This window comes from Littorina saxatilis, linkage group LG9 (assembly GCF_037325665.1).
Source record: "Littorina saxatilis isolate snail1 linkage group LG9, US_GU_Lsax_2.0, whole genome shotgun sequence".
Taxonomy (NCBI): Eukaryota; Metazoa; Mollusca; class Gastropoda; order Littorinimorpha; family Littorinidae; genus Littorina; species Littorina saxatilis.
The window spans coordinates 28151778-28166265 of NC_090253.1; the positions used below are offsets into that span (position 1 = coordinate 28151778).

A 14488-nucleotide genomic window follows, 5' to 3' on the forward strand; every position below is an offset into this window, starting at 1 on the left:
GCTGTGACATTCACGAGGATTATTGTGATTCTTGGACAATTGTGTACCTGTGCTGAACTTGCAGGAAGACAAACGGCGTCGGAACGGTATAAGTGCTGCCAAGTGTGCACGCCCAGAGCGCAGTATGAACCGAGAGGGAGTGTGTCATTGTGTGAAAGTTTTGCTTGATTGATTTATTCATGATTTAATTTGCTTTTTGGTTCAATAGACAAATCTGTGTACGTTATACTTTGTATTTTGTGGTGTGATTCGCCCGAGTGCGAGACCCCCATCCCCGAACGCCTCTGTGGGTAGAATTGTATACTTGTGTGAGTAACGTGAGGGTGTAGATGAGTTCAACGCAACAGCTAAGTTTCAGCCTGACAATGAAATTTGAGTGACACAGCTAAGGGCTGTACTTGTTATTTCTCTATTAAAACAAATGTTTCAAGATCTTTAGGCCAATAAAAATAAATTGTCTGTTTCTAATAACATGGGTAAACAAAATAGGGTAGGTAGGTAGGGATTTTTAATTTTTTTTTGCCAGGATAGAATTCTTGAAAATAACTAAATGACACAAAGAGACAAGACTCGCTATAGATTGATAAACAAAATTTAAAAAATGTGACAAAGGATATAAAATTATTCTTTTACCTGGTCTGGAATCTTCAGTAGTAATTGCATAAAAAAGTCTGATATATCAATTATCATGTTAACTTTTTCTTAAAATGGGTGCGCTAAATCCTAGTCTGTTTGTTACACCCCCGGTATAGGGGTGTGTATAGGATTCGGTCGATGTGTTTGTTTGTGTGTTTGTGTTCGCATATAGATCTCAAGAATGAACGGACCGATCGTCACCAAACTTGGTGAACAGGTTCTATACATTCCTGAGACGGTCCTTACAAAAATTGGGACCAGTCAAACACACGGTTAGGGAGTTATTGGTGGATTAAGATTCTACAAGGACTTATAGAGGGACATATTAATGGTCAAAGGGAAATAACCTTCTCAGTTGGTGGCAGTGAGAATGGTTATTTCCCTTTGACCAACGGGGGTGTTTTTCCTACCTCGGAGGAATTTCTTGTTTTTAATGGACTAAGCAATCCTTGGACTGACAGAAAAGATGTATTTTAAAAATGTCCAGTTGCTTAAAATTACTTATTTTTCTAATTGGAAGAGAATATGCACTCTTTTGTGTTCAAATGGGTAGGGGGCGGGGGTAGTAAAAGGATCACAGTTCAAGATTGTGCGCGACAAGAGGTGTGTTTCTTTTAACTGTGATAAAGAGCGAAAACTCAACTTGGTATCTAACACTATTTCTGAACACTGTAACCACTTTAGCACTTTTAATTTATTTTTTCTGTCTTCCAAACTTCTAATTCAGCTTCAAAAATGAGAGAAAAAAAGTGTGTTTTTCTGAATTCAGCAGTTAAATCACTATGTTGGATATCTATTTTACTTCCCTATTTATCTTCTTAAGTTTTTGATCATCTGATTACCTTGCTTTTCTATTTGGAAGACAATATGCACTCTTTTCTGAAAAATAGGTAGGGGGTGGGGGTAGTAAAAGCATCAAAGTTCAAGATTTTGCGCGACAAGAGGTGTGTTTCTTTTAACTGTGATGAAGAGGGATAACTCAACTTGGTATCTAACACTATTTCTGAACACTGTAACCACATTAGCACTTTTAATGTTTTTTTCCTGTGTTCCAAGCTTTAAATTCAGATAATAAAATGAGTAAAAAAGTGGTTTTTTTTTTCTGAATTCAACAGTCTAATTACTATGTTGGATGTTCTATTTTGCTTCCCTATTTCTGTTCTTAAGTTTTTGATCGTCTGATTACCTTGCCTTTCTATTTGGAAGATAATATGCACTCTTTTCTGAAGAATGGGTAGGGGGTAGGGGTAGTAAAAGCATCACAGTTCAAGATTTTGCGCGACAAGAGGTGCGTTTCTTTTAACTGTGATGAAGAGGGATAACTCAACTTGGTATCTAACACTATTTCTGAACACTGTAACCACATTTGCACTTTTAATTTATTTATTTCTGTCTTCCAAGCTTTAAATTCAGCTAATAAAATGAGTAAAAAAAGTGGGGTTTTTTCTGAATTCACCAGTTAAATCACTGTATGTTGCATGTTCTATTTTGCTTCCCTATTTCTGTTTTTAAGTTTTGATCATCTGACTACCTTGCTTGTCTATTTGGAAGATAATATGCACTCTTTTCTGAAAAATGAGTAGGGGGTGGGGGTAGTAAAAGCATCACAGTTCAAAATTTTGCCCGACAAGAGGTGTATTTTTTTTTTAAATTTGTGAAGAGGGATAACTCAACTTGTTATTTAACACTATTTCTGAACACTGTAACCACTTTAACACTTTTAATCTATGTTTGACTGTGTTCCATGCTTCAAATTGGGCTTCAAAAATGGATATGTACGGGGTTGTTTTTCCAAATTCACCTGTAAAATCTTTATGTTTGATGTTCTATTTTGCTTCCCTATTTCTCTTCTTCAGTTTGTGATCATCCGATTGTTTTTTGTTAACATATTCACAATACAATATCACAAATTCTTCAGTAGGGTTTGCGTGAAAAAATCTCATACCTATGCTCAAACTTCAGTCGTTATCTCAAAATTTTGCGCGACAAGCTCTATTCATTTTGTTTTTTCCTGATAAACAAAACACTGAACTAACATAAAAACAAACCTTTAAAACTGCCTAACCACTTTGAAATATGGCCTCAGGTGTATACTCCAGCCTTAAGAGGGTGTGAATCCCTATGAATTTGATACGGAGAAGCGTGTCAGCTGCGGTTGGAAGGTCGTAATCCCTTACCTTACCCCCCCCCTTCTTCTTGTCTTTAACCAATGGAATGGCTTATTATTGTGTAAGTGGGCGTAGTCGAATGTCCATGTGGGAATGTGTAAGTGGAGCATATAAGAATGCCCATGTGTGAATGTGTAAGTGGAGCGTATAAGAATGTGTAAGTGGAGCGTGGTCGAATGTCCATGTGTGAATGGGTAAGTTGAGCGTATAAGAATGTCCATGTGTGCGATGTGTAAGTGAGACATGGATGTGTTCATGACTGAATGCGTAAGCACAATGCAAGGAATGGCCAGAAAGGTATGTGGGAGGTGTGTTTATAACCTGCCCTGTTATATAGTGCTATATGTCTTATGTAAAAACAATGTCCTGTTTGTATTATTGTTATGTACCACGCCTGAATTTCTCTATGAGATAATAAAGTATTCTTATTCTTATTCTTATTCTTCTTATCTTAGAATGTTGTGTTGCTAATAGTTACTAGGATTTTGATTGGATGTTTGTGACTCTAGCTAAAGTTTGATTATGTATGTACATGCTAGGGTGTGAGAGAGAACAGAGAGAAATCTGAAAGACGAGAGAGAGAGTGGACGTATTTTGTTGTGTGCTCCACTAACTGACTTCTGGTATCGTTGAAATAAAAGTCACGTTACTGCAACCCCTGACTTGGCGTTTCTATGTGAATGCTTCCTGCCTGAGCACCCATACTGCTTCTTCTTCTCTACTGCACCCCATCACATCTTAAAAAAGTAAAGGAAATACATTCTAGTTGCCATTTAATATACGTAATAATCATTGAAAGGACTCAAAAATGCATGATGTCACAAAATGGTACCCAGCTCTGTATAATAACCCATACGCATTGTTTTTATTTAACGGCTATTTCAATCGCAAATGTCGATAATTGTGCACGCTTACAAATGTAAAAGCATCCTGTTTACATTGAAACGCAAGGGCACCAGTTAGGACATTGCTGCTCCACCCCCCCCCCTGTTTTCAGACCCCCCCCCCTAATCCCTCAATCCCCATCCCCTTTTCTCTCCCTCCGATTCGATTACGGCAAACATGTACTGACAAACAAACGTGCGCTCTTGAGCACAAAGAAATGTCCTGTCGTTGTTACCCTTCACTATGATCGACTGTACTGTAATTATTCTTTCAGAAACTGCTATGATAAAATAACCACACCACAAATAACACACACATACACACACACACACGCACACACACTCACAAACACACACATATATATAATACTGACGCCCGCCTGCACGCACGCACGCGCACATGCACGCATACACTCACACAAACACGCACGCACGTACGCATGCACGCTCAGACGCAAGCACACACGCACGCATGCATGCATGCACGCACACACACACGCACGCACGCACGCACGCACGCACGGACATTTTAACAGTATCCATCTGGCAAAACAACAATAACAGTTAAAAAGAAAAGAAAAAGGAAGAAAAGCAAGAAAACTTTGCAATTTTCCTTGCTTCAGAAAACAAGAGAATATGATCCATTCTTGCAGAAAATGTACATATAAACCCTCGGTGCAGCAAATCACACGGAATGTACACATTATACTTCAGCGAAACTTACAACAGGAAGGTTTATATCACAAACATTATTTAGGCTACTGCAGCTAACAAAGATATGTAAACACAATCTTACACTGCAGCAAACCGCAGGAAACTTAACAGTAACTCTTTATGCAGAAAAACAACAGGAAATGTAACCATTGACCCTTACTGCAGAAAATTTCAAATTATTATAGAGACCGCCGTGTGAACTGGAAAAGGAAACAAAGTTCCATCGGTCCCTCTTCAGCCATATCGGTTGTAGGGATGTTAAAAACTAACAACAACCTCATGCAGAAAAAACCCATTCATTATTACAGAAAACAACAGGAAAATTATCCAAAACCATACCTTTCTGATCACTGTGCAGAAAACTGCTATTTCGTTTCACAAATATCAACAGGAAAGTAATCACTTCAGAGAACTGCTATTTATTATCACAAAAACCAACAAGAAAGTATTCTAAAACAATACCTTTCTGATCACTGAAGAAAGACACTATCCCTTATAACAGAAATCAACAGGAAATCTATTCAAAACACACACAGTACCTTTCTGATCAAGTTGCTGCACAGGTTGCTGGGCAGGTGAAGCTCCCCGGTGCGGTAGAGGTCGAGAATCCCGTGCATCACCTTAGGGTTGCGGTCGAAGAAGATCTCCTTGGAGCTGAGCAACAACCCTCCCCTGGCCATCCTCCCAAGCTTTGTCTCCGGCAGACGACTGAGGCTCTCCAGGGAGGTGCAGAACACCTTGCCGCCCACGTTGAGGACGATGATGTCGTCCATCGAGTCCATGCTCCGCGCGAGGCGAGTTCTGCGGTAGGACAGGTTGTGCAGGGCGAACCGAACTGACTTTGGATCAATGGTGATTGACTTGGTGGGGACGGGGCTCCAGAAAAACGGAAACCGAGTTGTACTTAAATGAGTTTTGAATCACCCAAATGCAAATGGCTTTGGTAACGCAGCTCGAAAAAAACGGAAACTTTTTCTGGCTTTGCAAAATTGCTGGTCTGTTTTGCAGAGCTGTATAGTTCATATAGTTGTATTATTCAATTCCTCCAATAAGCCATGTTCTGTAATGCAGCTATGCTCAGATAGACATGGCTTAGATTTATAGGAACATCGTAAGGTTCAATCCGTTTGAATCATTCTCTTGCTTACACAGCTACAGATTTTTCACTTTTGTCCGCATCAAAAGAGCAAAGCAGGCTATTTAAATGTCCACTGTCTAGTGCTTTTAGTTATGCGCTATAGAAATCTCCTTAATAAATAAAAGTGCAGATGAAACCAAGCATCGCTCAAGTCTTCGTCAGGGATGAAATGACGAAAGGAGAACAGCTCTTCGAACACAAGCCTTCAGTGAACAATAGCTACGTACTCGGGGCCAGTGTCCTGGCATGAGATAATCACTTTGAGGAAAGTTCATCACCACAAGCAACTTTCACAGATAAAAAAACCAACGCCGCAAAAACGTCGATCCCTGATTCAGAGTTGTGCAAGATAAAATACTTCATCAATTTACTCGGTGATTTGTTCCATGGCATACAGGACAAACCAAGGCTTGGCTCTCTAGATGTTGAACTTTCCCACCTACACTGATGACATTGACGTCATCGTGCGAGTGCTGTGGAAGAAGAGAAAAATTAGACCAGACTTTCCTAGGTGGTGCAAAACACCTTGACCTCCTTCGATGAGAACGATGGTGTCATCCTTTGAGTCCATGCTCCGCGCCAGGCGAGTTCTGCAGTACGACATGCAAACAGCAAAATAGCAATGTCTATTGTGTCAGGCACAAACTGTACTCCATTTTTATTTTTTTTTTACCATTGTGAATACTTGTTCATGTATGGTATGTGTAAGTTTTCCTACTCTTTTAAAAAACATTTAATTTCTTTAGGCAATGGTTATTTATCAATACAGTGTAATTATTGATCATAACAACTCTGAAACACGCGCCATACAAAGCAGCACTTTATGCCGCCGCACGTCAGAACGAGTTAACTTTGTAAGTCGAACTCTCCGATGGAAACTTTTCAACACAAAACCAAATTTAATGTGAAAAACATAGACAAGTTGTTGATGCCAGGCTGTAAAACATTCTTGTTATCACAGTTAGACATACTCACGGCTTGGGACGGGCTTAATACACAACCGGAAGCATTCATCAAAACACCACAAGAGCAGAGTAAGATAAAGTGCAATCGTTTCTCGAGATCGCCCTTTTAGTAAGAAACACGTCTGTCAACTTCATGAAAGACGTATGCTGAGCGCAAAATGTAATTTACCCCTCCTTCCCACTCAAAGAAACGAAAATAAACAACGGTCTTTAAAAAAACAAATTCATTGATGACAAGACATGCATGTTGTCAACTTCATTTTTAGTGTTTTACTCAAGATACATGTAGTTGAATAAAGTAATATTAGAATGTGAAATAAGCCATACGCGTAAAAAAAAAAAATAAATAAAAAAAGAGAATGTAGGCCTAAACACGTGTTAACCAGTAACGACGGACAACACATCTCTTGTGTAAAATCAAGGCCCTTCATTGGTTTTGTTTCCGGTCACTACCAAAAATGTAACATGGAATTTATTTTGCGTCCGTCATAATATTTGTCTTTGTGTATTTAACATGATTATTTTGTGGTGGCTTTTTTTCTATTTTTTTTCTTCTTCTCCGTCTCCATCTTTTTTTCTTCTGTTTGCTTATTTTGCCTTTTCATATTTACGTCAACAAAAGATAACAGAAAGCAGCTAGGCTTTTGCAATATACGTCATAGGCGGATAGAAGGATAATACGTCGTATTACTTGTAAACACCAAGACAGATTTGTGATTGTAAATAAAATGGAATCAACAAACAAGAAAGGTAAGTTGTTGGAACGTTGTTATTGACACACTTACGTTACAATCACAGATATTTCGACCCAGCGGTCTTTTAAGTGAACAGACAAACAAATATTCACACAAAACTTATCTTGATAGAATCAAATCCAAAAACAAAGAGACTGCCAACGTTCCAAAATGTGTGAATGTAACGTATTGTTTTGTCAATAACAAACGTTCCAACAACCTACCTTTCTTGTGTTTTGATTCTGAATTTTGGAACGTTGGCAGTCTCTTTGTTTTTGGATTTAAATAAAATGGTTTACACGAGAAGAATTCTTCTTTTTTGTTTGTTAATGCTCTGCGAGTTTTGCTTCAGGGCTTGCGGCTAGGATGATCGCTTTTCTTTCATTTACTTTTTTTAATCACAAACAAGGCTTGAAGTATGTTATACCATACCATGTCTTAAAAACACTGCGTGCTATGAGTAATTACATTTTTAGTAAGGATAAGCTTTCTGTTGTTTTTATCACAATATCATGACAACGAAAAACCCATAGCTTGACTTGTAAGCACCTTAACTACATTAAATCAGAGAGAGTAAAAAATCAAAACTTGACTAAATGTTAAAAAACACGTATGACCTATACGTATACATATCGTATGCACGTGGTTTTTCCTCTGTGTTAGCCCTAAAGCGATATGCACAAATATCGATTTGTGTTCCATTCCTACGCACCATATGTCGTTATTGTTTTATGCAAACATTCAGTGTTGCCTGTCGAACTTCTAGTCGCAGCGTAGAAGAGGCCGAGGTCGTAGAAAAGAGAATAAAAGTATAGTTCTATTTTTTTTGATCGTCGAACAAAATGTTACGCGCTCATTTACCACGAAACTGTCCATGTTCCTCTCATTCCCGCTGTCCATGTTGTGAAGAGAAGTGAAAGTTAATTAATGATGTCTTGCACTACTACAGACAATGTTACCATCACATGTGTAGAGGATTGCTTTGTTTTACTGATTAAACGGATAAGCTTTAAAGAAGTATACGTAGAAAACCTCAATTTGTAACAACAACAACAACAACAACAACAACAACAACAACAACAACAACAAAATAGTAATGATAATTTCAAAGGATCGAATTCGAATTTCAATTTAAAAATGCAGACAAACATCACTTGGCAGTACAATGTAGAAAACACACAAAGACGATTTCTTTTCTTTTTCTGTTCTTTTGAATAAGACTTCACTCAAAAACCAGAAAAACAATGTCTAAATGTAGCACACACAAAATACCGTATGGTTTCACTCAAGCGAAGAGAGTGCAGCAGAACCCATCTTTTGACACTGACGTTCCAAACAGACACCGTTAGGCAATGAAATGACGATGTCACCGCGTTAGTTAATAGAACAAAAACTAATTGTTATGCCATAATAAAAAAAAATGTGTCACTGTGAACACCAGTAGACATACGCCGCAGAAATCCACTGTGAACTGGAAATCGAACAACCAACACAAAAACGGTTCAGTGACTGATACCACACATCCTAATACGCCGGCAGCACAGTTTGATCTCAGCTGGCGAAGATTAAACGGCACACAATTTTTGCACTGACATTATGACCCAACTCCAACAACCCCCCCTCCCCTCCCTGACCACCCCCCCTCCTCCTTCCCCTCCTGCATCCACCAACTTTATCAATCCTTCCCCTGCCAATCAAAAGCCAGAGTTCTTTCACAGCAGAGCAGTTCCAACCGAGACTGACAAGTCGCGGCGCGCCCAATATTTAAAGGTAGTGACCTTCCCGTGTAAACGAGTTGGCTTATAATCTCAGATCTGGCCAGGCATTTACATCGAATAAGACTATCCCTTTACTTGGACACATACCAAAAATGAACACCCTAGCTGCATTCTGTGCAGAGTGGTTTTTTTTTTTATAATGAATCAGTCTTTTTATAAAGTCACTATAGTGTCAATCTGAGGAATTATTTCATCTACAACAACAACAACAACAATAATTCCTACTCTGCACCTTACGCAGTCAGGATGTTGATTATTCGTATGTGTTGAATCCGTCGCGATATAACCTTGAACGCCGGTTGAAAACGACGTTAAACACCAAATAAATAAAGAAAGAAAGTATGTGTTGAAGTCGGGGTGTTCTTATCCCATGGCCAGATCTGAGATAGCGAGCGGCACTGACTTGTTTCACGACAAGGTCTTTGCTTTTTCCCGTTCAGAACAATTCAGATTTCACAATGATTCAAGCGGTTTTGGCCCGGCTCATGACATTTAACAGAAAAAGACAACCACGTGCTTTAAAATTAAATGCCAGCGGTTGAAGTAGCCGGCGCTGAATCAGTGAACGTTTTGCGCGAAGCGTACATCGCTGAAGAATATACGTTGACACTGGTGTCATTTTACAAAATAGATCGGCAAAAGATTTCCCCGTTCAGCACAGAAAACAGCCATGCTGCGGATGTTTCGTGTCACAGTGTCTAACTGTAAGGATGCTCTTACCCCATGCACAAACTTGGACAGATCTGTTGTGGGGCACACGATCGTTTACCTGGGAAGACAGGTACCATTAAAGGCAAACGCCTTCGCCGAGTTTTAAAGGTGCTTTTTCGTGCACCATCTCACTGGCCAGGCTTTTTACATGGGATAAGGCACACACACAAAAAAAATCTGTTTACGGTAACATAGGCCCCCCAAAAATAGGGTCGGCGGGTCGGGATTTTTTTTTCCCCAAAAAACATATTTTTAAGTTATTTTGCCAAAATACAAAGACTTTTTTTTTCTCCCCCAAATGCCAAAAACAATCTAGGGTCGCGCGAAAAAATAGGGTCGGTCGGGATACCGTAAACAGACTTTTTTGTTGTTGTTGTTGGCCTAAGACCATCCCTCCACAGACTTAGTCACACACCGACAATGAACAGCCTGAGTGTCCTCTGTGCATAGTCGGACTTTTTTGTGCACAGTCCGACTCACCATCTCACTGGCCCTTCGTGGTCGGCTGGGCGTTAAGCAAACAAACAAACAAACAAACAAACAAACTCACCATCTCACTGGTCAGGCATTTACGTACATTGGATAAGATCGCCCCTCGAGTCACTGTCGGACTTATTCACATACCGACAATGAACAGCCTGGGTGCTCTTTGTGCACAGTCGGTACTTTTTAATGTTTGTTTGTTTGTTTGTTTGTTTGCTTAACTCCCAGCCGACCACGAAGGGCCATATCAGGGCGGTGCTGCTTTGACATATAACGTGCGCCACACACAAGACAGAAGTCGCAGCACAGGCTTCATGTCTCACCCAGTCACATTATTCTGACACCGGACCAACCAGTCCTAGCACTCACCCCATAATGCCAGACGCCAGGCGGAGCAGCCACTAGATACTTTTTAATGAACTATGATTGTTTTTAATATGAAGAAGTTAATTCAACAGCAAACAAGAGTCACAACTCACCACAACAAGCAGTCAGGGTGTTGAGTTTTGGTTATGTGACCAAGTGATCGAGGGATGGTCTAATCTTATGTAAAAGCCTGATACAATCTGAGATGTTAAGCCTGGTGTGCCCTTAACACTCGGCGAGACCTGTGCAGATGATGTATCAGGGGGGATTCACATCAGAGGGGGGGATCCACATTTCTTTTAGGGGCAATTCGACGACGCGAAGCGTTTAGTTGAAGGCGCGAAGCGTTCGAACCTCCTAGGGGGATCCGGGGGCATCCCCCCCCCCCCCCTCCAGAAAACGTTGATAAAAACAAGGACACCCTGAGCCAACAAATTACCCAACTACTGTCACTTAGAAGACAAAGGCCGGTTCGTATGGGGGGTCTGGGGGGACTCCCCCGCCCCCCCCCCCCCCCGGACATATTTAAAAAAAAAATCAAGGAAAACGGAGCCATCTGGTGCAAAATGAGCCATCAATAATGATCATTTATGACCGTGGCTGCTAAACAGAAGAAGATCAGTTTTTCTTTATTTTCAAATTTCTTTATTGCTTCTTTTTTTCTTTCTGTCTTTTAACAAAAACAAAAAAAATGTAGGCTAGGGAGGGGCGGGGGGGGGGGGGGTGGGGGTGGGGGAGGGTCCGGAAACCCCGGAACCCCCCAACCCCCCCCACCCCCCTCGGAGCCGCTCCTGATGTATGGTGATGTGTGTAAGATGCTTGCTAAGATTGGACAGTAACACCTCAAAAAAGCTATTAGAGCTATCTCGGTTTCTTACCTGCAACTCGCTGGATGCACTTTAAGATGGATGTATTCATAAATCTGTTGGAAAATAACGGTTTCCGACAGAATTGTTAAAGGCACACAGTGTAAACAGTTCGGCTCATCATCGTTGTCTCAGATCTAGCCAAGCTTAAAGGTGGGTTAAACCCACCCATCATGCATCTACTTGGGCACATACTAAGAATCAACACCCTGACTGCTTTTTGTGGTCAATCGAGATTTTTTTTATTATAGAGAATCAGTTAATTTCTGAAAAAGCCACTGGTTGCATTTATGAAATTAATTTATCACTGAAAACTTCCCACTGTGCGCAGAGAACACACATGCAGGCAGTTGATTCATGATTCGCATGTGTCCAACACTTAAACACTCCACGCGGGTTAGGGGGAAGAATTTACCCGATGCTCCCCAGCATGTCGTAAGAGGCGACTAACGAATTCTGTTTCTCTTTTTACCCTTGTTAAGTGTTTTTTTGTATAGAATATAGTCCATTTTTGTAAAGATTTTAGTCAAGCAGTATGTAAGAAATGTTAAGTCCTTTGTACTGGAAACTTGCATTCTCCCAGTAAGGTAATATATTGTACTACGTTGCAAGCCCCTGGAGCAAATTTTTGATTAGTGCTTTTGTGAACAAGAAACAATTGACAAGTGGCTCTATCCCATCTCCCCCCTTTCCCCGTCGCGATATAACCTTCGTGGTTGAAAACGACGTTAAACACCAAATAAAGAAAACACTTAAAGTGGGAAAGGGTGGGAGGTGAGGTGGGGTGGGTGGGGGGTGGGGTGGTGGCCTTATCCGATGTAAAATTCTGGCCAGATCTGAGATGGTGAGCCGAAGGGAAGGAGTGTGCCTTTAAGTTTCGTAAAGGTCGCTTAGTTAAATGTCAGTGTGCACCAGCAGCCATGGTTATTCCAGGTGTTAGTCTATCCAGTGATCAGTGCGTCGGTGTGTGCCACTCAACTCTTCTCTTTCATTGTGTCAGCACATCAGTAAATGTCCAGGACGAGTGCAAATGTTTGCCAGTGTTAGCGCAAGACACCAAGAGTCACCCAATAGCGTTCTTAGCAAATGCAAACCTCAACCTTTACTTTACGTCTGATCAAAAAACAAGAAGGTAGGTTGTTGGAAGGTTTGTTATTGACAAAACCGGCAATACAATCCGTATCATAATGTGAATGTATTGTTTTGTCAATAACAAACGTTCCAACAACCTACCTTTCTTGTTTTGTTATTCTGAATGTTGGAACGTTAGCAGTCTCTTTGTTTTTGGATTTACTTTTTATCGTTTCCTCCCACCTCATCACAGACAATAGACTCGATGTTCGGAAATAATTATTTCTGTCGGGTCACCTCTGTATGTGTTGTGAACGAGCGACTACTGATACCCGGGCCTTGCTCAGCCTGGTTTTTTTTCCAAGTACCAATTAATTCACACATGCTCCTGTCTTCATGTTTCACAAAAAAAACCAAGTCGCGTAAGGCGAAAATACAACATTTAGTCAAGTAGCTGTCGAACTCACAGAATGAAACTGAACGCAATGCAACGCAGCAAGACCGTATACTCGTAGCATCGTCAGTCCACCGCGCACGGCAAAGGCAGTGAAATTGACAAGAAGAGCGGGGTAGTACTTGCGCTGAGAAGGATAGCACGCTTTTCTGTACCTCTCTTCGTTTTAACTTTCTGAGCGTGTTTTTAATCCAAACATATCATATCTATATGTTTTTGGAATCAGGAACCGACAAGGAATAAGATGAAGGTGTTTTTAAATTGATTTGGACAATTTAATTTTGATAATAATTTTTATATTTTTAATTTTCAGAGCTTGTTTTTAATCGAAATATAACATATTTATATAGTTTTTGAATCAGAAATTCATAAAGAATAAGATGTACGTAAATTTTGATCGTTTTATAAAAAAAAATATTTTTTTTACAATTTTCAGATTTTTAATAACCAAACTCACTCATTAGTTTTTAAGCCACCAAACTGAAATGCAATACCAAACCCCGGCCTTCGTCGAAGATTACTTGACCAAAATTTCAACCAATTTGGTTGAAAAATGAGAGCGTGACAGTGCCGCCTCAACTTTCACGAAAAGCCGGATATGACGTCATCAAAAACATTTATTGAAAAAATGAAAAAAAGTATGGGGATTTCATACCCAGGAACTCTCATGTCAAATTTCATAAAGATCGGTCCAGTAGTTTAGTCTGAATCGCTCTACACACACACACAGACAGACAGACAGACACACACACATACACCACGACCCTCGTCTCGATTCCCCCCTCTACGTTAAAATATTTAGTCAAAACTTGACTAAATATAAAAACTCGCTAGTGATTGGCCCCTCCAATGTTTGTCCAAGTAAGAGCAAGGGTATTCACTCATTGAAGTGGGGAAGAAAGGATAGTGGCATTGATACCGGGACCGGCACGGCCGGGTTGCGGCCTAGTGGTAAGGCGTCCGGCTGCCCCGTGATCGGGAGGTCGTGGGTTCGAACCCCGGCCGGGTCATACCTAAGACTTTAAAATTGGCAATCTAGTGGCTGCTCCGCCTGGCGTCTGGCATTATGGGGTGAGTGCTAGGACTGGTTGGTCCGGTGTCAGAATAATGTCAGTGAGACATGAAGCCTGTGCTGACTTCTGTCTTGTGTGTGGCGCACGTTATATGTCAAAGCAGCACCGCCCTGATATGACCCTTCGTGGTCGGCTGGGCGTTAAGCAAACAAACAAAAACAAAATTGATACCGGGTCACAAAGGCTTGACTCAGTACCGTGAAAGCGGCTGAACTGACTGAGAGTTTTAATTCTTATTTGACGCAACAACATATACGTAAAACCCGTGTAAATAAAAATCCAGGCTTTTGTGTATTTTATGTTTTAAAAGTTCATTTAGAGGGCATTATACTTGTTCATGTAAGCTTAATGAGAGCTTATGAAATGAAGTAAATGATTGTTAGTGTGCGATTGTGTTTTCAGGCACTAACCAAGATCGATAAATCTCTTGACGTTTGACAGAGTTAC

At 40.4% G+C, this 14488-nt stretch overlaps 1 protein-coding gene across 2 annotated transcripts in view; it reads right to left on the reverse strand.

Annotated features, from left to right (window-relative positions):
• Window positions 1–8839, reverse strand: part of LOC138975781 (potassium voltage-gated channel protein Shaw-like) — a 19399-nt gene extending 10560 nt beyond the window's left edge. Inside the window, exons 1-2 of one of the 2 annotated variants that reach the window (XM_070348530.1) lie at window positions 8512–8839; window positions 4942–6013 (exon numbers count right to left, since the gene is read on the reverse strand). In XM_070348530.1, the coding sequence (XP_070204631.1) occupies window positions 4942–5184 (243 nt within the window). In that variant the 5' untranslated portion in view covers window positions 5185–6013; window positions 8512–8839. Of the gene's footprint in view, window positions 1–4941; window positions 6868–8511 lie in introns of those variants that run through there. The other variant, XM_070348531.1, reaches the window with a different exon arrangement.
• Between the last annotated feature and the right edge of the window lie 5649 nt (window positions 8840–14488).